The sequence below is a fragment of the Myodes glareolus genome, chromosome 15, assembly GCF_982192425.1.
Source record: "Myodes glareolus chromosome 15, mMyoGla1.1, whole genome shotgun sequence".
Taxonomy (NCBI): Eukaryota; Metazoa; Chordata; class Mammalia; order Rodentia; family Cricetidae; genus Myodes; species Myodes glareolus.
The window spans coordinates 68,110,281-68,137,683 of NC_142040.1; the positions used below are offsets into that span (position 1 = coordinate 68,110,281).

General features: G+C 40.4%; 1 protein-coding gene across 1 annotated transcript in view; it reads left to right on the forward strand.

Annotated features, from left to right (window-relative positions):
- Dnah5 (dynein axonemal heavy chain 5) overlaps nt 1-27,403 on the forward strand; it is a 287,252-nt gene that overhangs the window by 77,904 nt on the left and 181,945 nt on the right. Inside the window, exons 5-18 of the mRNA XM_087897036.1 lie at nt 269-429; nt 1,077-1,298; nt 3,411-3,548; nt 4,680-4,856; nt 6,140-6,253; nt 6,912-7,019; nt 8,348-8,470; nt 9,091-9,306; nt 11,957-12,064; nt 15,723-15,808; nt 16,312-16,633; nt 17,577-17,783; nt 22,187-22,358; nt 26,689-26,834. Coding sequence (XP_087753162.1) covers nt 269-429; nt 1,077-1,298; nt 3,411-3,548; nt 4,680-4,856; nt 6,140-6,253; nt 6,912-7,019; nt 8,348-8,470; nt 9,091-9,306; nt 11,957-12,064; nt 15,723-15,808; nt 16,312-16,633; nt 17,577-17,783; nt 22,187-22,358; nt 26,689-26,834 — 2,300 coding nt within the window. The remainder of the gene's footprint in view (nt 1-268; nt 430-1,076; nt 1,299-3,410; nt 3,549-4,679; nt 4,857-6,139; nt 6,254-6,911; nt 7,020-8,347; nt 8,471-9,090; nt 9,307-11,956; nt 12,065-15,722; nt 15,809-16,311; nt 16,634-17,576; nt 17,784-22,186; nt 22,359-26,688; nt 26,835-27,403) is intronic.

Consider the following 27,403-nt stretch of genomic DNA (forward strand, 5'->3'; position numbering starts at 1 on the left):
GGAGAGATCCCGAGACACTGCACATTTCAACCAGTGAGTGCTTTTTGTCTCCCACTGCCAGTCTCTCTCACTAGCTCTGTGATCTGGAATCTAGGAGATTCTTTTAAATCTCTTTCAGGATGAGGCTAGAGATCATCCAAATGGTGACTCTGCTTGAAGCACAGGGGCAGGTCCGCCACAGTAATTTCTAGAAGGAAACGCCTGCTGGGAAACAACATTGTGCACCACAAACTGCATTTATGAAACTGAAATTGTTTTGCATTTGTAGGACAGTTTGGATCTTCAGGAGGGGTGAACCCTGTTTCTGGAAAGGTGAAGAAACCCAAGGTGTTTGTCACCGAAGGAAAAGATGTCGCTCTTACGGGAGTATGTGTGTTCTTCATCAGGTCTGACCCATCCAAAGCCATTACGGCTGAGAATATCCACCGGGTAAGGGGACAGCCATTCACTTGCTTGAACCCACCTGTTCTTGTGGAGATAACCACTGGCTTGAGTGTCTAAAGCATACGCAAGGATATCAGTTTAATACCCGGGCATACAAATAAATAAACAAAATGCTTCGAGGAAAACACCCCTCTTTTTTAAAAAAATATTTTTGGCATTTAAGACAGGCAATTAAAAAAGATATTGCCTTTTGATAATGAGTAATTTATATTCAGTTTGTTAGTAAATACCCACACAACATTGTATCTCTGTACAGAGTGAGCTCTTTTCCCCACCAAGAATCCTCCTACCTATAATTTACTTATTGACAAGATTTCTAAAAGTGGATATACAACTTTATGTTTTCTGTAAAGCAACGTACACCTATACAGGTGTTCCCTGAGTGCTAGAGGTTGTGTGACCTCATTAATTTCTTGTATCAAATAAATTGGTGAATATTTATAATTCAATTTATTTTAATTTTTTTAGTTAAGCGATTATAATTTGGACTAGTATAAAAGTATTCTTCTCAAACAGAATATTAAAAAAAGAGGTTCACTTGCTCTTTGGTTAATTAGCGTCTTCAATGACTTGGTTGCTATGCTGCAGTTGAGGCTAATTTTTACAATCCAGGATGATGAAATGTTTTCCAGGAGGTGAGCTTTAACATGCTAGACACTGCAGACGGGGGCCTGCTGAACAGCGTGAGGCGTCTGCTCTCAGACATCTTCATTCCAGCTCTCAGGGCCTCCAGCCATGGCTGGGGTGAGCTCGAGGGCCTACAGGATGCGTCCAGCATTCGGCAGGAGTTCCTGAGCTCTCTGGAAGGTTTTGTGGGCATCTTGTCAGGTGCACAGGAGAGTCTGAAGGAGAAGGTAAGAAGGAGTGAGTGGCTTGTTAAAAAACGATCAGATTCTCCACAAAACAGGAGAGGTGAACCTCTTCTCACTTGGGCTTTACTTTACTGCATTGAAAAGTCTTCAAAGTGTTTGTAGGTAATTTTGGTGTCTTCTTAGGATGTGATTGCTTGCTTGAAAGACTTACAGTATGTATGGCTTAATGCTGTTGGTGTCTGGAAGAATGTGTAGAGTAAGGTTTGACTCAGTCTGTCAGACGGAGCACAGAAAGCTTATGACACTGATGTACATCCTAGAAAGAAGAGGAATTTGGAGCTAGAGGTGTGTGCATGTGTGTGAGGTGTGTGCATGTGTACGTGTGCATATGAAGTAGCAAGGGGCAGGATGGAGTGGGAGGAAAATCCAGACATGATAAAGAAAGAGGAATTAATACATCTGGAGGGAGGGAGGGGGTTGGGTGCTGCAGCTTAGCCTAGGATTAAAGGGCTTCTAATAAATAATCAGCCTCACAAATGTGAGACTTGCCTTTTGTATGGCTTGGGCAGCACACTTTCTTGATGATTTAAGAGTTGGTGTTTATATACTCATGAGTATCTGGAGTGTGTGTGTGTGTGAGAGAGAGAGAGTGGTGGGGGGAGGGAGAAAGACAGGGGCAGGGCGAGTGGAAACTATGTTTACCAAATGATGTAGAGTTGGGACAATGAGCAAATTTTATCCAGACAGGGGTAGGAGTTCACCCCAGTCAACATTTTAGTTGCATTCACAACTAACTAGGCTGCAGGCCAGACAAGATGCAGGTTCAACCTAAAAACAGTGATACAAGTCCTTACCCAAAGCAGAGCTTTCGTGTGGCTCTTTCTCATATTTGATGGTAATATTAAAAGAACAAGATGGATCTTCACCCAGCAGAGGCATTGTCTCTGAGTGACTTGGAGAAACCACGGGGCGTTAGGTCAAATCCTGAAAGTACGCGGGACTGTGGAGGATTGCCAGAAGGCCCGTCCAGTGCCAGCAAAAGCACAGGGGGTGGCTTGGGTGTATGTGTCACTTGAGTAGATTTGTAGGAAGTCAACGAGAGCGGAGCAAGAGTGGGGAATGAGGCATTTCTGGGGTCGTGGAAACAGATTTCTGAGTCTTACCCATTTAACTGGGGAGATGTAGAACTTGACTGGGAACTGACGGCCAGTACATCCATCCTACTGGGCAAGAACGGGATTGGAAGACAGGATCAGATACAGCTAGAGATGAGGGCTGACAGGGCTTCTTATGAAGCCCAAGGAAAGAAATGAGTAGTCTTCAGGAAGAGTTCCAGTGTGGTTGTGTTCCCTGTGGTAGACCCTGGGAAGGGGAGGTGTCTCCATGTAGGCTTCCATGTCTATTTTTCTTGAGCATTCTTCGGTGCCCTGCTTAAGGTAGAGACTCCATGTTCGGGTTTTATGAGTGACAAACAGCAAGAGCCCTTCTGTTGGCTCTAAACATATTGAGATATTATGAATTGTATCTTTATTGCGGGTAAAGCTGAATTGAGTTTAAGCTCTGAGTTCTGTGGTGTACAGAAGAAACTCTTTAAGCTACCTTTTCATCAGAAGGGAAGCATTCACAGAACCAGAGAGAGTTATATTGTGATGTGCCATGCATACTTAAAAGTGTATTAGGCTTATTTGTGGGTCTCTGCCTTCTAAACTGTATTCAAGCATTAACAATTGAATTTGCTATGAAGGCATGAGAATCCTTTTCTCTCATTAGTTCCAAAATGGAATTCAGTGATAGACTAAGAACCACCCACTTCCACTCCCCCCATGCTAATTTCCTTTGGGTTGACTTGTTTTCTCTGGCATTGTAACTTGGTGACTATTTCTAATTTTCTTATTAACTTCTTCACTTTATGATGTATTGCTTTGAAGACAGCCCTCAAATCTGACCTCAAAATCTTTTGTATCACTTAAGATGTAGCAAAGAGTAGGTATTATTATTGTTCTCATTATTATTAGGTATTACCCTTTCACTGAGTGGTCAAGGCAGTAAAGATGTGAAGATTCTACTGAGCTTCATTTAGACCCAAATTGACCAAAATGTGTATAGGGTCATTTATAAACATTATCTTTTAATTGTGCTCTTAATTTTAATTAGGTAAACCTTCAAAAATGTGATATATTTGAACTGACATCCCTGAAGGAACCCGTGGACTACTTGGCTCTAGCTAGTAACCCTGAGACTGTGGAAAAAGTAGAAGGTTGTATGAAAGTGTGGATCAAACAGACAGAGCAGGTAATTCCCAGAAACCCGTGGTTGGTCTCTGATGCCACATCACTGGGTTGCTGTGGGAGAAAGTTCCACCCTGGCATTCTCATTGTCCACATATCACAGCACGGTAGCTTCTGTTTGTTTGTTTGTTTGATTTTTGAGACAGTGTTTCTCTGTGTAGCCCTGACTGTTCTGCAACTTGCCTCGAACAGGCTGACCTCGTACTCACAGATAATCCTCTTGCCTCTGCCTCCCAAGGGCTGTGATTGAAGGCGTGGACCACCACCTGCTGTCGTTTCTGTTTATGATCATTATTAAAGAGGAGCAGGGCTCTCACGAAGCAGAAGTTGGTGACTTTGTTTACTTGAGTGACCAGAAGGTTACATGAAGCTAATTCTTCCTGAGAAAACTTCTGTGAACCTGTGGGGGAGGTTCCTAATTCATTGTGTCCTTCAAGGGAGAGCTTGAGAATTAAGTATTAACAATATTTTTTAAGCTGGAGAGATGCTTAGTGGCTAACAGCACTTGCTACTTTTGTAGAGGACTTGAGTTCAGTTTTTAGCGTTCCCATCAAGTGACTTACAACTGCCTGGAACTCCTTCCTGCTCCAGGGGAAGCAACACCTTTGTGTGACCTCCCTAGGTCCTGCACTCAGGTCCAAATGCCCCCTCATAAGCACACACATGTACACATGAATAAAAAATATTTAAAAAATTTTGGGAAAATTGTAAATGGAGGTGACTGTTCTGCAAACAATATGTACATGTAAAATCAACCTGTTCGACTCTTGAAGTTTCTCGAAGTTGTGTTGTTTCGGTTTATGCAGTAAAAGAACAGGTAAGGAAACTGCATATCTGCATGGAAGTCATCACCTAAGTCATTGTCAGGGAGTGGCAGTCAACTTAGTTCCTGGTTGAAATTAAAAGCAAACAAGCAAACAAACAAAACCGGGTACATGCCGGGTTAGTCAGAATCCCATCTTTGGAATCATGGAGTTGAATAAAACACACGATCCATTTAGTGTAATTTTTCCTCCTCTTCCTCCTCCTCCTCCTCCTCCTCCTCCTCCTCCTCCTCCTCCTCCTCCTCCTTTGGCTCATGCATGGTTTTCATACCTCAAGTCTCACACGATTGCTTGTTCTTCTGCATCTACAGATCCTTGCTGAGAACAACCAGCTGCGGAAGGAAGCAGATGATGTTGGGCCCCGAGCAGAGCTGGAGCACTGGAAGAAAAGGCTCTCCAAATTTAATTACCTTTTAGACCAATTGAAAAGCCCCGAGGTGAAGGCTGTGATGGCCGTACTCGCCGCGGCCAAGTCCAAGCTGCTGAAGGTTCTTAGCCATTGTACTGTGACTTAGAATAAGGGCACAAGAGAGCTCTCCACCCCCAACTCCACAGAGCAATTTGTCCTCATTTTATCTGAATGAAAATCTTTTAAGACTGGATAATATTAGCCATGTAATTTTGGATACTGTGAATTGTCCTTCAAGCTAAAGACATGTGCTGGCTGTTATACTTGAATGTATATGTATTATTAGTGAGCATTGCAAATAGCTAAGATATAATGTGACCATATGACTGTACATGTACATATGCACACAACAAGCAATGAATTCAGACAATATAGGTGTAGCAATCGTGAAAACTTACGCCCACCAATATTATTAGTTTTATACTGCAAAACAAATAATCCCAAAACTCATTAGCTAAAAAACAGTATTTTTACCCAAGGCCAGAAACTGGGGTGTAGCTTAACTAGGTGCCTCCAATTCAAGGTTCTTTTGAAGTTGCATCTGGACTATTGGCTAGGTTCACACGGGAAAGCCTGCTTCCGAGTTTGCTCAGGACATGGCTACTCTTTCAGAGGCATCCTTCAGTTCTTACCACATACACCGCTCCACATGCAGCTGATGGGGTACCAGGCTTCCTTTAAAGAGAATTGGGAACTGCGTAAGAGGGCACCCAATGCAGAGACCACAGTCTCAAGCTTCTCCTGGGATTGACATGGCTTTGCTTTTGTCAAACTAATAAATAATTAGCAGCAAGTCACTAGACTTTTCTTACTTTATGTGTTTTAGAGGAACTTCACACTTTGTGATACAATACAGTTTAGACATGCTACCATTAAGATTGGGATATAACAAATTCAGTGTGTTTATATCCCCTTTAATTTTTAGGTATCTTTCTATTTTAATGTCTTGACAAATAGTTGATAGTTAACAAATATTTGTTAGACCACCAAATGGACACAAGTTTAGGGCCCTGGGGAAAAGGGAACTCAGGTCAGAAAGGAAAGAATATGGAGAACATGAGCCTGAGACACAAAGCTAACTAACTGTTGGCCATGGAGCTGGAGGCTGTGACTTAAAGAACCGTGCTACCTTGTAGTGCTCTGTGCTTGAGTATTCAAGAGAAGTCTGGAAACAGAAGCCTCTAAACATTTAGTTAAAGGTTTTGATTTGCTCTTCCATATTTTTCTGAGATTCCTGTTTAAATGCAGGAGGCAAAGAGCAAATGAAGATGATTAAGGGATGGGAGGTGATGTTTAGTGGCTCTTGCTTTGCAAGTTCCTCTGGGAATAGTAGTGTTAAAATTGCTCTCTTGTTGTGCTTAGGTTTGGAGGGAGACCGACATTAGAATCACTGATGCAGCAAATGAAGCAAAAGACAATGTCAAATATTTGTACACACTGGAGAAATGTTGTGACCCTCTGTACAGCAGTGACCCTGTGAGTTAAGGTTTCTGCACTTTACATCTACTGGTGACCTTTTCTGCACTAACAGAATGGAGTGCTGGGTTTTAGCTGACTGATATGCCATTTCTTGAAAAGGACTTAGAAATCTCATATTCTCCAGAGTACATTCACATAGCTTTATATATTCCTTATGCCCTCATCTATCTATCTATCTATCTATCTATCTATCTATCTATCTATCTATCTATCTACCTATCTATCTATCTATCAATATATCTATCTATGTTGTATATGTTGTATATTTAAAAATGCTATATTTCATTACATTTCCCATTAAATATTGAAGCTGATATTCTAGATTATACCCCAAAGAACTATGGGGAAAGTTATTTGTTGATGTTCTAAAAAAATCTGTAGCTTTAGAAAATGTCTGCTTGTGTACATTACAAAACCAACTGTTAGCATAACCTACTGCATAAAAAGCAAGCCTTTTGCATTAAAATAAATTTATATTTACCACATATGACTAAAATAAAAAATGAAATTATTGTAAAATATATTTGTGTAAAGCATCAGGTACTACTTAAGATTTTTTTGTGAGCAATAAAACTTTATTTTAATGGAAATAGAATGATCAGACTATCATAATCAGACTTTTGTTTAACTTGACATTTTCTGGAATCTCTTCCAGATAAGTATGATAGATGCTATCCCTACACTTATAAATGCAATTAAAATGATCTACAGCATCTCTCACTATTATAACACTTCTGAGAAGATCACATCTCTGTTTGTAAAGGTGAGTGCACAGCAGAGAGTTTGTGGTCGCCTAGCTGCCAATGGTCAATTTTTGGATAGTTAAAATCTTTTAGTTTAGCTTGATCTATTATCTGTGCACTTTATATTTAGGAGATTTAGGAGGGCTTAATTTGTCAATGGATGTAGAATTAAATTCATGTGACAGGTAAATTTTTAGCAAACAAACCATTGTTTCCCAAAGTAATTGTTACAATAAATATTCTATTATTTTATGTATTAAGAACTAAGATTCTTCTCAGAATTTTCCCATATCATTTCTAGCCTGTCCTTATTTCCTACTGGCCAAGTTTTAATCAAGAGGAATGCTATTAAGCCAGTTATGGTGGCTCATGGCTGTAATCCTAACATTTCAGAGATAAGAGGATTTCTGTGACTCTTTGAACTAGAGAGTGACTTCTAGGATAGCCTGGGCAACAGAGTGAGCTCCTGTCGAGAAAACCAACCAATTGATCAAACTAATGAAAATTGCACAAACCAAACAAAAAAATAAAACAGAAGCTTCTTTCCCCTTAAGCCCCACCAAACAGGAATACAAGGAAAACTACTAAACTGGCTGTTCAGTTTTTACTTTTCATTCTGCAGGCACGTTTGTTTGATGGCACACTTGTTTAGTTGTATTAACACAATAGTAATCATGGTAATAAGATGCAATATTTTGGAATCCCATAAAGTAGTTAGAATAATCCTGCCCCAAACCACAATGATGTTTAAACTGTAAGACCACATTCTGACTTGTAGGTATTTTAAGGTGGAATATTTCCTTGGTAAATGAGACACAAAAGTCTATCTGTGTGATTGGTATTTTATGTATATTATTTGTATGTTCTTGTGAAACTACTAGTGACCAGAAGCATCTTATTACAGACATTTTCAGGCAGTATAAGAGGAGAAGAAATTGTATACTGACTCTCAGCTCCCAACCCAAACAATGGACACCGAAAATCAATGGGCACCAACATATGACTAATATTGCTTTGCCTACACTCCCACTTCTAAGATTTATTCATTTTGATTTTATGTGTATGAGTTTTTAGCTTGCATGCATGTTTGTGCACGGTGTGCATGCTTGGTGCTTGAATATGCTAGAAGAGTAGGTCAGATCCCCTGGACCTGGTGTTCCAGACAGCTTTTAGTCACCATGTTGATTCTGACTGTATTAGAGGGTCAGAGTTGTGAGGGAAAAGCAAAGTCGAAGATGAAGGTCACAGACATTGGATTCTGAGAGGAAGAAGACTCAAGAATTTGATTCAGCTTTATAGTTAATCAGAGTTTTATGCACCCAACATTATTTTATTGGAAAAATTCCAGGTGACGAATCAGATGATATCTGCCTGTAAAGCCCACATCACCAACAATGGGACTGCCACCATCTGGAGCCAGCCTCAGGACATTGTTACACAAAAGATATTGTCTGCAATTCAACTGAAGCAGGTAATGACTAGATTAGGTGGGTAGTGTGCTTTTACGTCTTAGGTTTTGTGTTGCTTTTCTGAGACCAAGTTAAATCACTTGTCAATGATATTTTTGGTAGCTAAATGGAATATCAATTGTTTTATTTATTTATTTTTTTTACAAAATAACTTCGTTGTTAAGAAAGTTGAGTGTTAATAAACCTTCTGAGAATGTATGCTTATTTATTCTTCTAAAGTTCTGAGATACACTAGTGACTACGATCAGTTTTCTTTAGCTCTCCTATAGACCAATGGGGAGATAGACATAAAGTGATTCTGTTACCAAAATAGTGGGACCACAGAGGAGAAGACACAGGTTTGAGTTGCACTAGGAATAATGGTTTGTTGCAGTAGATCATCAGAACAGGTAATGGTTCAGACTGATGGCTAAATGCATAGGAATACAAGCATGCAAAGATGGGGATTTTCCATCCAATTCTGCTGTTACCTTCAGTTGAGAAATCAGATGAATTCCTTCCTGCCCCCCACCCCCTATGCTGTTCCTTCCTTATTAGGGGCTGAACCCAGGTTGTGTAGATGTTAAGTGGCTGTTCTATCCTGGGCCATGCCTTCCTTACGCTCTTTGCTTTGGGCTGTCAGGGGTACCAGTCCTGCTTTCAGGAGACAAAACAAAAGCTGAAGCAAAATCCGAATGAAAAACAGTTTGACTTTAGCGAGATGTATATTTTTGGAAAATTTGAAACTTTCCATCGACGTCTGGCCAAGATAATGGACATCTTTACAACCATCAAGACATACTCAGTTCTGCAAGATTCCAAAATAGAGGGATTGGAAGACTTGGTCACTAAATACCAGGTATTATATGTTTAAATTCTGTTTTCTGTGCGTGCCCATAACTAAACTTACATATTTTTTACAAAACAGTGATATTTAGACAAATCATCTGTATATAACATAAACTATGTTTGGGCTCTTTAATAATAGAGAAATTGCATTTATTTGAGACTTGCATAGGGAGACTAGTACATTCTTTTCAGGTGTGTGCTTATAAGGGCAATGTACTAGTGGTTTCAAGTTACTCATCTTTAAGAAAAAGCATTTTCATTACTAACACAAAAGAACTGCTAAAATACAATTTTCCCTTTTAAAAATTAATTTTATTATAAAAAACTTGCAAATAAATAAAATCAGTACACACCGAAATTAGTGAGACCCAAAGTCATACAACTTAATGAACTTAAATATAATTAGAATTGGAATTTGAGATGGAAGCTGTGAAGCTTCACATTAGATTTTACACTTTCAGTATTGAATATATTCTGTGCATTTATTGGCCTCCAAGAACCAAACATCCCTGGCATAATTAGAACTAGAAAATCGCTTAGCCTTGTATCCTCTTTCAAAACTCATATTCATTGCCTGTGTCCACTTCTTCCTCATCTCCCTTTATTCAGATTTTCTTTTTCTCTTTTATTATTTCTCGATTCATGCAGAAATAGTTTATGAAGAATATTCTACATGTCAGCCACTATTTGATACCAAGATTTGAGTGATATTTAATTATCTGAATACATTTAATTTGTGTACATGTTAAAGATATAAAGAACTAGAGTCAATGTGATGGTTTAGCATGCGGAAGTGTCTGCTGTGCAAGCCTGGCAGGCTGAGTTTGATCCTCAGAAAACACAGGAGAAAGAGGTAACAGATTCTCAAAGGTGGTTCTCTGACTGCTGCCGGCAGGCTGTGACAAGCACCAATCTGCATTCACATGTATGTCTATCAAGCATACATATGTATATAAGCTATAGAATGAGAGATCATGGAGTTCCCAACCGCAGTTGGTACATCCAAACACAGCCCTACAGCTGAAGTCAGGGGAAGAGGGCGTAGAAGGCTTTAAGAGCCAAAGGGCCAGATACTACCAGACAGTGTTTTTAGACGTGGCCGGGATATGGCAGCCATGTAGTCCCAACAAGACCTACATAATAGCCATGGCAGTTGACAATGCCAATGTGGCTGAGGGAAATCTTTCAAGGCCCCACTTTAGATGAGGAGCTGCGGTCAGTCAATGGTTGCCGAGAGAGAAAATCAGTCTTCCCCAGGGACGAGACCCTGATCAGTTATCCAGTTCCAGGTGGTCAGCCCTAAACGTAGGTACACATGAACAACACTAAATGGGCTGAGTAGGTGTGTGTGTGTGTGTGTGTGTGTGTGTGTGTGTGTGTGTGTGTGTGAGACATGCTTATACTACACACACACACACACACACACACACAAAAACACACACACGGCCTGAGTAGGTGTACGTGACACACACACACAGATATGCAACAATAATAATTTCAGAAGAAAAGATCATGAATTTGAGAGAGCGCGGGAAGGAACATGGAAGGAGCTGGAAAAGGAAGAGGCCAATGTGGAGATGTAATTAGCAGTATGCTATATGAAATTCTCAAAAACTGAATTAATTAAGAAAGGAACATGTGTTGAAAGAGTTAATTAATGCAGCTTCTCCACATTCATCTTAAACATGTCACATACTGCTTGCCCTCTCCCAGTTTCCACGGGTGAACACTCCTGTCCGCATGGGGACAACAGGGGGAGTGTGTTCTCTTCACTAGTAGACCTGACTCTAGAAGTTAAGTAGCTTGTGCATTTGTTTTGTACATTAAGAGATCTGAATGACGCCTAAGTGAAAATGACTTTGAAGAGAAGATTGTGGGAGGAGACCCAATAGTCTTCATAAAAATTATATGCCTTTGTCAATAATGTGGGGCTCTGAGTTTGAGGACGGCTTAGCACCTGGCTACGAACGATCACGAAGCGTTACTGCTCATCATTCCGAGCAAACAGAACTTCTGATAATAGTGTTTTCAAGGAGATGAATCGCCTAATTTATACTTTCCTAGTCACGGACTGTAGCTCTACAGGAGAGCAAAAAGTAATGAATCCCAGCGCATTTGAAAGAGGTAGACTGTGTTTGACGTCTCATTTAAAGTACTTGATTTGGGAGATGACATCTCTTCTGTGGGTATCACAGCACCCCCATTTTCTTCCTATCTGGTTTTTATTTTGTTTAAGTCTTTTCTAACTATTCTTTGTAATTATTTGAGCCTTCCAACAAAAATAACACTTCATTAAATTCTACTCCGGGCTGCTTTTTAGCTTATTTCAGATGTAATTAATATATAAAACTTTTGAGAAATCACTTGCTTATATTCACAAGTGAATTATTTAATTGTATGTATTTGTCCAAATTATCTTTAAACCCATGGGATGATGCTTCCTGGGGACTCCTTTGGATGAAGGATGGCATAGTTTTACTGTGTTCCAAACAAATAGCACCAAGTCAATGAAAGACATAGAAAATCAGGTTCCCTTTAAGTAGACATCTTCTCAGGAATCATTTTTCATTTTTTTAAATAAAGTTCCGCATTTAAAGGCTACAAGTCATGAGGACTGAAAGGATAATGAACCTCTGCCTCGTATCTTCCATCTATTTCAGGATATTGTCGCTGCCATAAAGAAGAAGGAATATAACTTCTTAGATCAGCGGAAAATGGATTTTGACCAGGATTATGAAGAGTTTTGCAAGCGGACTAATGACCTTCATGTAGGTTGCGTGGTAAAATCCCTGGTGACAGCCACACGTTTTCGCTCTCTTTGTCCTTTGTGTGTGGCTCTGATCAGCACTCCCCATTCCGCAGGCAGAGCTACCTTCATCACAGGGGTGGCTGGCAGCAATCTCAGCCTGCATTTCCTAATTTCAGATGAACGACTGAGAGCTCCTTTCCCTGGATTAAAGGGTCATAAATACAGCTCGGCTAATGATTCGTAATCATAGACTTCTGGGCATCTTCCGTGGTAGTTTTTAGGAAGTTAACTTTCATCTTCTGTTGAAATGCTCTGTCGCTTCATTAAGTTGTGACATTGGTTTCCCTTTGTTACTATGGAGTATTGATGATTATGATCAGGGGTAACCTAGCTGGCTGTGCCTGGCAGATTCTAAAGGCAGGACTGTAGCAGGCCTTAGAAATCATGGTGCCGGGCCCCTCTTGCTCTCAGTTGCTTCCTTTCCCATTATCTTTCCTCACAGACCACCCACCCTGATGTTCAGCCCTCCTGGGCAGCACAGCCTCCATCAGCACCCGAGAACACACAACAGAAGCAGTCCAGTTTTAGTTTTCCTGGGGAAAGGCTTTGGGTGATAACTTTAGGGACAGGAGTGCACAGCTTGGAGCTTATCAGTGGTGGCGTCATGGGATAAACAAAGATAGAAGGGACACCCTGGGGACAATCAGGGAGGATCTTTGTTTTTAAGAAATGGGAGTCAGGGAGGCCAACGTAGGAGACAACTTGGTAGCTGTCTGACATATTAATATGCAGAGTTCATTCATCCACAGGAGATGTAGGTGTACATCTTCTCTTAAGGAATGCAATCAGGCTTGAGAGATAGCACGGTTCATGAAGTGCTTTCCTTGCAAACATGAGGACTTCAGTTTGAACCCCAGAACCTATGTTAAAAAAATATCTAGGTATAGCGGCATAGGCTTGTAAGCCTAGTGGTGGGGAATGGAGACAGGAGGATCTCTTGGTGAGTTTTAAGCCAATGAGAGATATTTGTCCCTGAAAAGGGTCAATAGTTACTGAAGAATGACACTAGAAGTCGTCCTCTGATGTTCCAATTGAAAAGCACATCTGTGCATGTGTTACACACACAGCACACCTGTGTACATACATGCATATGCACACACATGACTATGTACACACACTCAAACACACACACTCACTTACTTCCTCCTGAAGTAAAAGTAAAATGGTCATTCAGCTACTCCTTCCCAGTTAGGGTCTGAACTAAATTTGTACACATGGAGAGGAAATCGTGTGAGAAGTTCAAGCAGAGTTCGGAGACATGAGTCCAAGGAAGAGGGAGCTATCAGAAAGTGCTGGATGCTGTATTTTATGTTTGTAGATTGACTTAATAACCATCACAGTCCTAGCAAGTCACTGCTCTTGCGGCTCTCATCCTTCAGAGGGGGAACAGAATGGCTGTGATCCGTTCAAGCCACGCAAAGAACAAGTGGTAAGGTTGAAGCCAAACCCTGACAATTTGGCTCCAGCGCTCAATATTTGAATTCTCAAGTCATATGGTGTGTTTCATTTGATGGGAGGGCACAGGTCTCATTAGAACTTAAACAATGATCTATTTGGGGGCTAATTCAGATATAAGAGCAGTGGATCCTGCTTCTTTTTGTTGGAAACTGGTAGACCATAGTTGACTGTTGTCATGCCTCCATGGCCTACATCCTTCAGTAAAGCTCCCATCTGTGTGCCTCTCAAGAGAGTCTCCTCATTTATCTGCAGTAATTCCTCTGTAGATGGTGAGAGACGGTGAACATCTGGACGCAGGGCTCATATCTTGTCTCAGTTGCTTAATAAGAAGGTGGAGAGTTATTCCAAAGAAGCAGCCAGTTCCCTTTGCTGTAGTGGATTAGGCTTCTGTCCTTCAGATTGTGGAAGAAGTAGGTTTGACCTCACCACTCTCAGATGGATCAGTGATACAACATAAATGTGAATGTGCATTAATTTAGAAAAGGGGGATGTTACAGCATCAAAGGGGAAGGGGGACGGTGGCTGTGACATCAATAATGGTGATGGAGGAGGGGGATATGATCAGCTATAAATCAACAGTGTTCTGATACTGCGTTTGAAATGAGAATTCAAAGGTGAAAAGACAGAGTCCTACAGAAACTTATAGGGGAGGGGACAGTTTAGAAAACATGCACAGAACTTGATCATTCCTGTACCTCAAAGGCCAGGATGTGCACCTGGGAGGAAATCACAATGTCTGTGTTTGTCTGGGGTTGAGAGCTCCTCAGAGAGGAGACCATGACTCACAGCAGTGATTTCCCAGCAAGTGAGGAGGGAGTGAGCAGCAGCAGAGGCATGAGACCTCTCACGGTGCTGAGAATGGAACTGCAGACTTTCTGGAGGGGGGGGGGTTAAAGCATTAGTTACAGGTGCTACCTCTTGCTCTCCCTTTGCTTTTCTTCTATGTTAAAATGAATAAGCAGTTTTTAAAAAGAATTTCATACATAAGTACATGATGTAAATGATCTTTACATCATTTCATCCCTCCCTTTCCCTCTCAAATTATTAACTTCTTTTGTTTTATATATTTATATGTATGTGTATGTATGTATGTATGTATGTATGCATGCATGCATGTATGCATGTATATCTGTATATACAACCTGTTGAGTCCATTTATTGTTACTCCTACACACACACACACACACACACACATTTAAAGTTCAGCATATGTCTATGTCATCTTCTATGACATGATCATAGAGGAAAAATGGTCCAATTTTGAATTTGGATTACTGAGTAGTCCACATTTGACTTCTCCATTCTGTTCTCCTTCTCATTCCCTTAACCGATCCAATTTTACTTTGTCTTTGAAACTAATCCATTCTCTTGAATTCAACCCTCATCTCCTTAAAACTGGGGTAAAAATACCCACATTCCCTAGACTCTGGGTGGAGTGGGTGAAGCGGATGGATCTCAGGGACAAAAATTGGGGGGTTTATAGGGAAAGACTATGGGGTTTCAGAGGTTCAGGGATGGTTGGGATCATAACTCTGCTGGTGAGGAGATGGAAGCCTTTGATCCTGTCCTGACCTGGGTCCATGCTGGCACTAGCAACTGCGAGAGAAGCCGCGTATTGAAACAGCACGGGTGGGCGGCTTCTCAAAAGCAGCGGTTCCACCAGGCGAGGGAAAACGCTTTTAACAATAAAAAGTGATACAACAGTTTCTCTGTGTTTTATTTAACTAAACTTATATTTAAATAAAAATCTTAACTGACTCTTGGATGAGTAATAAATATATTATGCTTATTTTTCATGAAATCATTTTAGGTGCAAAATTGCTCAATAGTAAAAACCGTCTATGGTTCTTTGGACAGCGAGGTCTCCATTTCTGCCTTCTGGACATTTCGTTTCCCTTTGAGCTTACTAAATTTTCTGTTACATTTCCCACCCATTAGGAATGGTGTAAGGAATGCGGTTCTCTTTTCTTTTATCGCTAAATAGAGAACCCTCCCTATTTCTCGATACAGTGGTACACATTGTTAATCTCAGCCCTTGGGAGACGCAGGCAGGAGGGTTGTGGATTTCAGTTCAGCCTGGTCTCATAGGATGACCTCGTCTCGAAAGAATATCTCAGCGCTAATTTGTTGTCCATGACGGAGTTTTGTTCTGTTTTTAGAACGAACTGCAGAAGTTCATGGACGGCACATTTGAAAAGACTCAGAGCACAAGGCGAGCTCTAAGCACATTGAAGAAATTTGAAAGGTAAGGATTCGAAATAGCTTTCCAAGTTCCATCTTCTAAACTTGGGATAATGTGGGCACAGTTTAGGTTCCTTTTATAGCTTATCTTTTATTGTAATTATAACTCTTATTATAACTTCGCATTCTAATGGGAAGAAAAGCCTCTCGACAGTCTGAGTCACAAGGTCACAGGTTTTAAGTTTTCAGAGGCTTAACAGGATTAATTCCTGGAAGGATTAAGGATTTGCTTCGTTGCTGTCAATAGAGAATACTCTTAGCTTTGAAGTAGCCTGTAGCTGCCTGTAGTAATACCGCCTAATGTCTGAATAATTCGAGATAATTCTTCCCAGGTTAGCAGTTTTGCCTTGTAAGGATTGGTACTATTTTGGTTCTTTAAATACACTGCACAACTACTCCATTGCTTTTCGTTGGCTTGTCTTAAAATGGATGTTAATAAATAAGATTAGTACATACATTTTTTCATTAATCCAAAACTTTGTACTTCTTTTTTTTTTTCCCAATCAGATTGAATATACCTAACCTTGGTATTGAGGAAAAATACCAAGTAATTTTTCAGAATTTTGGGACTGAGATTGACTTGATTTCTAAGCTGTATACGAAACAGAAATACGATCCTCCTTTGGCCCGGAACCAGCCTCCCATGGCTGGGAAGATCTTGTGGGCCCGGCAGCTGTTCCAGAGGCTGGAGCAGCCAATGGACCTCTTCCAGCAGCAACCCTCTGTGCTGAGGACTGAGGAGGCCAAGCCAGTGATCCGCAATTACAACAGGATAGGCAAGGTCCTCTTGGAGTTTGAGGTCCTCTACCACAGGGCATGGCTGCAGCAGGTGAAGTCCTGGATGGGTACTCCTTAAGTGGTCTCTAGTGTCCAGACAGAGGGACCCCTCTCCTAATATTTGACAGGGATATTTTATAAATCAGTTTGGTTGAATGTAAGAAATCAAGGTGGATAACATAACCATGGAAGAAAATAATTATTAATGTTGAAAAAACCCAGTAAGTTAGGTAATAGTAGCTCATGATTTAACTTATAATATCATAAATGAGAACACATAGCATTTCACTACTCTGTCAGTAGGATTTTTTTTTCTTTACTCTTTCAAAAATTTAGTAAGATACTGGTTGGGGAGATAGCTTAGTGGTAGTGCATTTGTTTAGCATGTCAGCAACACACACACACGCACATATATGTACATATACAGAGAGAGAGAGAGAGAGAGACAGACAGACAGACAGACAGAATAAGATCCTGAATGTATTAGCAAATACAAGTAAGTCTGACAAAAGAAGTCTTAGGTTTTAGTGGGTTGTATTAGCATTCAATCAAGATAGAACCAACCAACACCTGCGTTTCTTTGTAGATCAGCAGGAGGCAATAACTGTATAGGTGTATCCACATAGTTTCTAGATAAATAAAAACTGAGTTTAGTTGGGTTTGTGTAACCTTTATTAGTACATATAACTGATTAGGCATAAAGACATCAGAGAGCTAAATGTGTCTTTCAAAATCTCCTAGGCTACTGTCATGTGTAAGTCTCAAGAAAGAAAAAAAAATGCACTCGGTTGACTGTGCAACATCACCACCAAGAACCTAAAGCTGGTTTCTGAGAGGGAGTTTAGGGGTAGAGTGAGTGACTCTATTGCTGGGATTCCGCAAGGTCAAGCCCAGGGGAGATACTGAATGAGTGCTCACCGAGTCCCAGGAATGGTTGGGCCAAATACTGTGTGCACATTGCACTCTGACAGAAAAATATTGACCTCTTCCCACAGATCGAAGAAATCCACGTGGGTCTTGAGGCTTCTTTACTGGTGAAGGCTCCAGATACAGGGGAGTTGTTTGTGAACTTTGATCCTCAGATATTAATCTTATTTAGAGAAACAGAATGCATGTCCCAGATGGGTCTGCCAGTCTCACCGTTTGCAGCTGCCCTCTTCCAGAAGCGGGATGTGTACAAAAAGAACTTCAGTGACGTGAAGGTATAGTACTTTTATTTCCCCCTTTCTGGATGTTTCTAACATACATTAATTATTTTCTCTTTTTTTGAACACTTGTTTTGGTGTGCATGCATGCACCTATGTGTGCATGTGCACATGGATACCCAAGGTTGATGCCACAATCATCTTTATTCACTGACTATGGGTCTATGAGTCAAACTCAGATCTCATCAATATGACTAGTATCACTGGGGATTCTGTCTCTACCATCGGAGGGTGCCCCGTTTATGTGGGTTCTTAAGATCCGAATTCTAGATCTTATGATCGAAAGTTGGCTTACCTCTAAGTGTTTTAGGAAGTCACTGGAAGATTTTTGGGCTGGGAAGTAAGGCACAGTCTCATTTACAGACACAATCCTTGCTGCTTGCTGGCTAAGCAGAAAATTTGCACTTTAATTGGGATAAGAGTGTTAGCGAGAAGCCAATAATTTGTTGCATTGATCCTGAATGGTGAATGAGGTTAGTGACTTGAGCTAGAATGGCCACAGAGTTTGTCAGACAAGTAAAGGTTAAGAGGTATCTCAAGAATAATTGAAATGGGGGCTATTATGCATAGCCAGGTAGCTTGTATTCTATGCCCCCCACCATGCAGGGGCCTTGACTGTAAGTCTCATTTACGGAGAAGATAAAGACCTGAAATGATTTATTTTGTGGGGCCCAGTAGAATTTGTAGTTCTTGTCTTAAGTCTCAAATGGCCTTTAGACATCCATGTGGCCATAGTACCAGTGCAATTCGATATTGAAGTCAGGGCTCAACAGAGCATTCAGAGTTGGAGGCATGCTTATTGGAGCTGGAAGACTGCAGTTGCTATTAATGACATTATCATGGATCAGAGCTTTTAGGGAGGACTGGAGATAGAAATGAGTAAAGGACGGTTGACTTAGATATAAGGGTGATCCAATATTAGTGGGTCTAGTAGAAGATAACAACCCACAAAGCAGACTTGGACTTTGAGGTGGGATGAAACCAAATAACAAGGCAGTCAAAAGTAAAGAAAAAAATCAAGGAAGGACTGATGATGACTCACAAATTCACTTCCTGGAAAAGTAAAAGAAAAGTTCAAAGACAGGGCCTTGGTTCTGGATCACATAGAAACTGTTACTAGAATGTCATAGTAAACCAGCCTTGCTGGTGTATGCTGCAATCCTAGCACTTGCAAAGCAGAGTATGAGGATTAGAAGTTCAAGGTCATCCTTGATTAGGAAGCAAGTTTGAGGTTAGCCTAAGCTACATGAGACCCTATCTCAAAAGAAATGTTAGTGATTAGCATCATATAATAACACAGTGCTCATGCCCTTACATAGTGCCTTATGGTGTAAGCCTCTCTTTCTTCTCCCTCCCCTCTCTCACTTTTCTTTGCTGCATATTGAATATAAAGCCTTATGCTTGCTAACAGGTGAAGGGCGTGGTCGACCGGTAGTTAGAATTAACCAGACCAGCTCAAAAACAAGGAATGTAATTTTAATAATTGGGATAAAGAGAGACTCACATGACCGAGGTCCAGCGAGAATCACAGGCAGCAAGGAGAAAAAGAGAAAACAAGGGGCGGGCACCCAATCCCCAGGTGCTTCTTCCTTCACCCCAGGCGGCCACACCCTAGCCAAATGTGATTGGCTGAGCTTCCCCATCAGACAGGTACTTTCCCCCCAAGCTATATCCTCAGCGCTGTCTTCACTGTGTGTTTTAGAGTAGCATCTCTGTTCTCAGGCTCACCCTTCATTCCTTCCTGTAATCCAGGCTGGCCTTGAACCTCTTTCCTACCCTTTTGTTTCAGTCTCTCAAGTTGCTGGGATTACAGAACTGTGCCTCACTACAATTCCCGTGAAGCCCTTTCAGGGTCGCTATTTAAATACCATCTTTCTTCCTGCCTTGTGAGATAGGTGGGGCAGAGTGTATTGTGACTCAGCCAAAGTGACTGAGCCAGGGTCTCATGGCTGAATGCCAGAATCCAGAATTGTTCTCTACTGTCTTCTCCCTGTATCTTGCTATGTTAAAAAGTTACAATTTTCCATGGGCAGATATTTCTCTAGTGTGGACCCCAAAACACTATTCAATATGCCTATGTTCTTTTTAAATTCTTTTGTGTCAGAAAAAGAAAACATGGTCAATTTACATATTTACAAATTAAAAGCTTTACTAAGAAATAATATTTATACCTCCATATAATTGCTACTAATAATCCCCCCCGCCCACAGAGTCTTTCTTGGTTAAGTGTTGCAGGTAACACACAAAACTTCAAAATATAGGCGCTTTTATCATACTTTTTATGGTTCTGGGTTAAAGGTTCTGAACAGATGTTGAATGATATATTCAGCTGGGATTATGGATTTAGGCATCTAACAAGGATTTCTGGTATGAAATCCCCCAGCTGGTATAGTACCTTCTACCACTATTTAGGAGCAAATGCTACATTGGACAAGGATGCTACATAGTCCTTGTGCCAGTCCTGGGCATCTCGTAGGGTTCTTCTGTTGAGCCCTGTTAGTACTCTGAATGCCTGTATAGATTCGGTGGAGGGTACAGAGACCCAACTCTATGAGAAGAAGAGTGGCAAATAATGTTTATAAACTACCATTGTTCCAGCCAAAGATTTGAACTAGGAAGTTACCATCTGGTTGGCATTTATTGCATCTTGGAGGTGGAAAGAGAAGTCCTTGTGTAATGAGGCTAGCTGGTTAAAACAGATTTATTGGCCCACTTGGGGGCCCTCCAAAGCTCCCCCCTCACCTTCTGAGCCACTGTGCTGGGCATCTAACAGAGTTTCCAGGTTTCTACAGATACGCAAAAGTAGCTGGCAGTTTGTTTTATTCATCTTTTTCTTGGAAGATAGTTGAAACTGTAAAGAGATGGGCTAGTGTGGGCTAATAGTAAGAAATATAGATTCTGAAACCAATATGATCTGGATTCAAACCGTTATCTCTAGGTAAATGACTTTACTTTCTAAGCCTCAGTTTCTCATTTGCAGAAGGGATGAATAGCACTTCCTGGGTTTAAAGGATTAAAGGTGAGGAGCAGAAAGCCCGCTGGAGGCAGATTCCAGGAACCATTTTTCTGATAGAATAAGTAATGGGCATTGAGAAAAACAGCGGTAAGCAGTGTCTAAAGGCTTTTGGAAATGTGGAAGCAGCTACTAATAGAATCATCAAATTGTAGGCTTTTCTTAAGTGACTTTTATGGAAAATGAAAGGGCATTATGGAAAGTATAGAAAAGTATTACCGGAAGACTGGGCTCATTTGGGAGATGTTGGGCTTATCTGCCTTCTCAGACTCTACCAGGACATCCCACATCCTTAAGACAGGTTCTGTAAAGTCGGGAACGTTAGTTGTGGCTCTGTGGTATAGAGAGCTTTGCAGGCATCACCCAGGTATCATTTCTGTTCTAGCACACCAATAAAAACATCTGTGACAGATATCAATCTAACATTATGATAATGGCAATAGTTCCTATACCAGTTCCGACTTAAAAGTATATGTCTTTAGGAAGCACATTGATGTCCTCTGTAAGGAAGAGCAACTGTATGAACTAGTAGGTGTATTTAAAAACAATAGTATATGGACAGAATAGGAACCAACTTTGACTTGTCATTGTAGGTGATTTTTAATGGAGAACTCAAACCCCTCACATTTCAGATCACAAATTCTTTTTCTGATAATAGCTTGTTGATTAGTTAGAAAAAAAAAAATGCCGATAGATCCTGCCTTGTGTTTTAGCTAAGGTTTCGAACAAATTGGAAAAATCAGTTAAAAATCTTATCCTTGTATTATTTATGCAGTTACTCTTGGCTTATGGTGAGGTGGTGAGGTTGGGAGTACATAAGTAAATAATGCATTTATTCCACCTAATTAATGAGCATTGTGACTTAGCCTACCCTGTCTTCAGTGTGCTCAGCTGACTTAGCCAAGAGGTGATGTTTAAAGTCATTTGAGAGTACCGATTCTTTACTCTCTCTCTACCCCTTGGGTCTTGCATCAAGATGTAGCTGATAGTTCTATCTGGCAAAGCTCTCATGCTTCACACAATTGTGATGGTGAGTGTGGTCTAGAAGAGATTCCCAAAGCAGCCGCATCCTCTTGTCCCCTTTAAAAATGGAATGAGTGAGCCTAGGGAGGTACAGACCACCATCTTTTCTTTGTTTTGGGCTGGGCAGAGGCTAAGAAATGGCCCTCAATTCCTTTTTCATTCTCAATCATAACTTTGTGGGTTAGGATTTGATGGTTGTAGAGAGGGTGCTTGTGAGTCATCTGTCTTGTTTGTGACATTCTTCCTGTCAGGACATTAGATCCCAATAGTTGGATCAAAAGTAAAAGCTATATTTTTAGGTAAAAATACTAATACATATTAAAAGTGACATATAAGATGACCATTTAACCCCATACCGTTGCAGATGATGCTGTCTGAATATCAGCGAGTCAAGTCAAAAATGCCTCCTGCCACTGAGCAATTGATGGTCCCGCACTTGGCCCGAGTGGATGAGGCCCTCCAGCCTGGCCTGGCTGCCCTGACATGGACATCCCTGAATATTGAGACATATTTAGAAAATGCATTTGCAAAGATCAGTGAGTCTGTCTACCTGAGTTTTGTTTCTCAGTTTTAGGAGCTCAGTTCTTATTGCCTACCAGATAATTTGTTATTAATATGCTTTTATAAATAATGAAATGAGAAATAAGGCTCAAAACTTTCAAAGTGAACAGCAACAAAATATAATGAGTTCGGTAATTTCTTATAAGTCATAAATATTCATTATTTAATTTTATTCCCAGAAGTTATCCATGTAATTTTTTTGATTCTTATTGTTGTATATTAGTACCTAAAAGATCTTTAGGGCTATTTAACTTCTATACTAATTGATTAGTTCATTAAAATTTTTAAATTGTTTTTTTTTATTATTCCCTCTCCCTCCACCTCTCTCTCCTCCTCTTCTTCCTCCTCCCTATCCTTATCTTTTAGATCAAAGGCAAACAAAGCTCCATGGAGTGGACAAGTACTCTACCACCAAGCTCACCTGCAGACCTTCAGTGGTTTGGGGGACGGATTTGGATGGTGCGGTGTGATGAAGGACAGGGAATTTTGAATGAAAATAGTTTAGGCAAGGGCTAGCTTTCCTTACCTGAGGATGCAGATCTTAAAATGTCTGTGAGATGGTCAATTCCACTTTAATCCAATTTCCCAGAGTAAGCACAGGTATTTTTCAAAGAAAATTTGACTTTAAGTCCACCTGGGATGTTAAGTAACTGCAAGTATTTGTTTTATATAGGACTTTTGATGGTCTCTCAGTGTCCAAAAGTGGGCTCATTCATGAGGCATTTTCCAGAGTTCATAGCTGCCTTCTAGAATGTATTAGCCCCGATTTCCTATGTAAACAGGGACATACAGATCGGAACACAATGACAGAGGTTTTTGTTTATTTTTTTTTATACTTAGACATTTCTATTCTTTATTCCAACCTGCTGTTGTCTGTCAGTGTTTTTCATAATCCAACTGTGCCTACATTTTATGGTCTGGGATACAAAGACTAAGGATCCTAGCCTGACTCCATTATTTTGAGTCCACCTGCTCCCAGTGTCTCTGTTGTCCTGATAGCTGGGACCAGAGACTCTGTATTGCACATATCTCCTAACTGAGTAGCCCAACTTCATATTTCTCCCAAACTGGCTGCAAAGGGCCTAAAACCCAAATATTTTCTTCTACTTATTTTTGTATCAGTCTGGTGTTGGCTGTGCTTCAAAACTTATGGATTCATAATTGTGTAATTTTAGTTTCTTTATTTCTCTGATGTCTTTCTAATCCACTTTGCTATGTTACCTCCTTTCTGGTCATATTTTCCTTTGATCTCTTCTAGGTAACTCCTGGGATGGTACTTTCTGTCTCCCTTTGTGTCTGTTTCTGTCTCTCTTGGTCTCACCCAAAGTAGGACCTAGTTTATTGATAACTTTAATTATTAGTAGCTTCTCTTTTCAGTAGGTTTCTTACTGCACCTTCCAAAGAAGTATACACTATTGAATATATACTAATTTAACATATCCATTCTACTCAAGAATATGTGAGAGGTACTGGAAAGGGAAGTAAGGAATTATGATTGGAGTAGTAGCCAGCTTTTTTTTTTCTTCCAACTTGACAAAAGGAGGAGTAATTTTGGAAGAAGAAATCTTAATTGAGACAATTTCTTCACCAGATTGGTTTGTGAGTAAGCTTGACTGGTGATTGCTAGGGGAGGCCCATCTCATTTATGGGTGGTGTCACCCCCCACCAGGTAGTCCTGGATTGTGTGAGAAAGACTGACTGGGAAATTCATGAGGAACAAGCCAGTAAACAGTACTAGTGCATGAGTTCTGCTTTAGCTCCTGCTCCCCGTTTCCTATCCTGGATTCCCTGGATAATGGACTAAAAACTCTAAGATAAAATACCCACCCCCTCCAAGTTGCTTTTGATCGTGGTGTTTTATTACAGCGATAGAAAACTTATCTAAGACAGTTGCATACTTTTGCTTTAATTCTGCTCGCTTAAGTGGGAACTAGATTCAAAGATAAAGTATAACAGAGTGTTTGCATGTTAATGAAGTGTATTTTAGGCTCACTACCCTTTCTGAGTGGGATACTGAAAGGTGCACAATTAGGCGACCATAGCATTAGGAGGATGGAGAACGTTGTGAAACAGTTTTCAAAAGCATCCTCAATTTAAAGGTTGGAAAACAACAACCCAGAGAAGCTAAATGGCAGGTAGTGTTGAGCAGATCGAAGCAATAAAGATGGGTTTCTTTGCCTTTAGGCCAATATTCTTTCCAAAATCGCTCTCCTCAGGAAATATAACAAGAGTAAATGAGTTAAGATCTCTAAGGAGGCATTTATAAGGCATATAAAAGCTTCATAGTGAGTATTATCACAATCAAATTAGAGCAGGCTGCTAAGGTAGTCTTTAGCAGTTTTCTCCCTAGAGAGGTACTAGGATTAGAGTATTAGCAATTTGGATAGTTTATTAGATGCTAGCTGGAGACAAGGAGATAGCTTCTAAAGAAATCTTAAGTCTCCTTTTCTTGTGATTTGCTTTTGTAACTTAAATGAAGACGATAATGAAGGACAAAATTAAGTGCCATTGCAGATGGAGGCTTTGTGGTTGGGTACTTTATGGTCAAGTGCTCTCTGTACTTTGACCATGTGTGGTTTTTCTATGATGGTCTCAATATGTTGCATAGAGAAGCTTCTTTGACGAGGGTAGAAAAAACTGTGTTAAGTCTCAAGAACAATTGGATTCTGTATTGAGATAAATGAACACACCTTTAGAATTGCAGGTGTTTATATGGGCCACACATTTGGGGGAAAAAAGTCACTATTTGTTAAAGTAATTAGCAGAACTTCAATGGGCATCATTTGTGTACCCTATGTATAAATGCTGTCTCATCTTTAACTGCTTCGATAACAACTTGCCACAAGTTTCATTGCTTCATAATGCAATTACAGAGGTCAGAAATGCAGAGTCTCATGTAGATAAAATTGAAGCATCTTCAGAGAGGGAGAGAGAGAGAGAGAGAGAGAGAGAGAGAGAGAGAGAGAGAACAGCACTCTTCCCAGAAACTCTGCAGAGCATCCTTCCCTTAGCACCTTCCAAGTCTTACATGGTGACTACATCTGTTGGACATGATCATATCGTATTCAGAGCTAGCTGTGTCTCATGGCCACCCCTTTGTCTTCAACCCCTTTTCTTCCTTTCACACTCTTCTCTATCTCTCTTTAGTCTTCCTAATGTCTCTTATAAGGTCCTTAAGACAATTCTGCCTAGATAACCCATAATAGTCTCCATATCTCAAGATCCTTAATACATCTTCAAATAAAATCACATAAGGTAATAGGGATTCCCCCAGGAGACCACTTTTTCAACTTGACACAAATGCCTTTGAAGATGTGAAGACTCATAGAGAAGCAAGAGATTTCTGTGGAGAAGTGTGGTTCTTTCTACATTGACTACCGTTGTGAAGAAGAATCATTTGGTATGTTAAGAAGTTGCCTGTATAGTTAGCTTGAAATTTGTTGAAACCTAGGTATTTATCCTTTAGGTAGTGAAGGTATGCACTGAAGGTACTGATGTAAGGAAATATCAAAAAGTAGCAGACTTTCATTTCAATCACAGTTGTTGAAGTTACCCTTTGGGATGGGCACTGCCATAAGTGTTCAAGATGCAAAGATGGAAAAACAGAGCAGACACAAGAGTAGCCAGTGGGATGCACACGGAGATGTATGCTTAGATGACAGGCAGGACAGGACCAGGGAATCCCCTCCACCCCCACCATCACAGGTGGCCTCCTGGGAAGATGTCGGAAAAATGGGAACTGTTAAAGGAGGAAGAATGTACAGCAGCTATGTGTGGAACAGCCAAAAATACCGAGGACACTGTGATGATTTTAGCAAGAATGAACCCCAATGGGCTTGTGTATTTGAATGCTTGGTCCCTAATTAGTGGAACTGTTTAGGAAAGATTAGAAGGTGTGGCCTTCTTGGAGGAAGTATGTCACTTCATTGGAGTGGGCTTTGAGGTTTCAAAACTCTATTCTATTCCTCTCTCTCTCTCTCTCTCTCTCTCTCTCTCTCTCTCTCTCTCTCTCTGCTCTCTCTGCCTCATGGTTGTTGTAAGCTCTCTAGCACCATGCCTACCAACCTGTTGCCATGCTCCCCACCACGATGGTCACCAACTCACTTGCTGTAAGAAAGCCCCCATCAAACACTTTTTCTCTAAGTTGCATGGTCATGGAATCTTTTCATGCAATAGGAAATTAACTAAAACAGATATGTATAACCCAGGTAACCGTAATCCGGACGCTCCTGCTGTCATCGAGTCATGTGTACATATTTAAGGGAATGGTTTACCTCATCTGTCGTTCATTTGTTTTTCCCAAAGAGGACCTGGAGCTGTTGCTTGACCGGGTCCATGATTTGATTGAGTTCCGCATCAATGCCGTTCTGGAAGAAATGAGCGGCTTGCCACTTTGTCAGCTTCCTCAAGAGGACCCCCTCACTTGTGAAGAATTCCTCCAAATGACAAAGGTTATCAGAAAACTCATTTTTTCTGACAAAACTTTTTTTAAAATAAAAGGCATATTTGAATTATAAATTGGGATTTAAAAAAATCTATTTTGCTCTGTGATAGATGTTATTCAAATGTCAGACCTTCTGACAACTTGAAGATAAAGAAAATGTTATCTAAGCAGCTGCTAATAAGTTAATTCCTTTCAGATCAGCTGAAGGGGCATTGCTGTGACACACATTTCAGAATTCTTTATGTTTTATGAAGGGCAAAGGTTTTTTTTTTTTTTTAAAGAAGAGCTTCAGTAAGGGTTAATTACGCAGTACTTGGGCAGATTCTGGGCAAGATTTTTTCTTCAAGTACTTTCAAAGAGCTGTTTCCAAACTGGCATTGTTTTGTAGCATAGAGTTCTGAACTTGTCCCTAGGAAAGCTGGGGAAGGCCAGAGGCTTGTGTTTAGACCACACAAGGTAGAGACTGTATTTACAGGCTCACCATACTTCAACATATGAAAATAAAACCCTCAGAAGGTCTTCATAATTTCTCTTAAAATCTTTGCAAATGGGGCATCTTCTTCCTATGTTATGCCA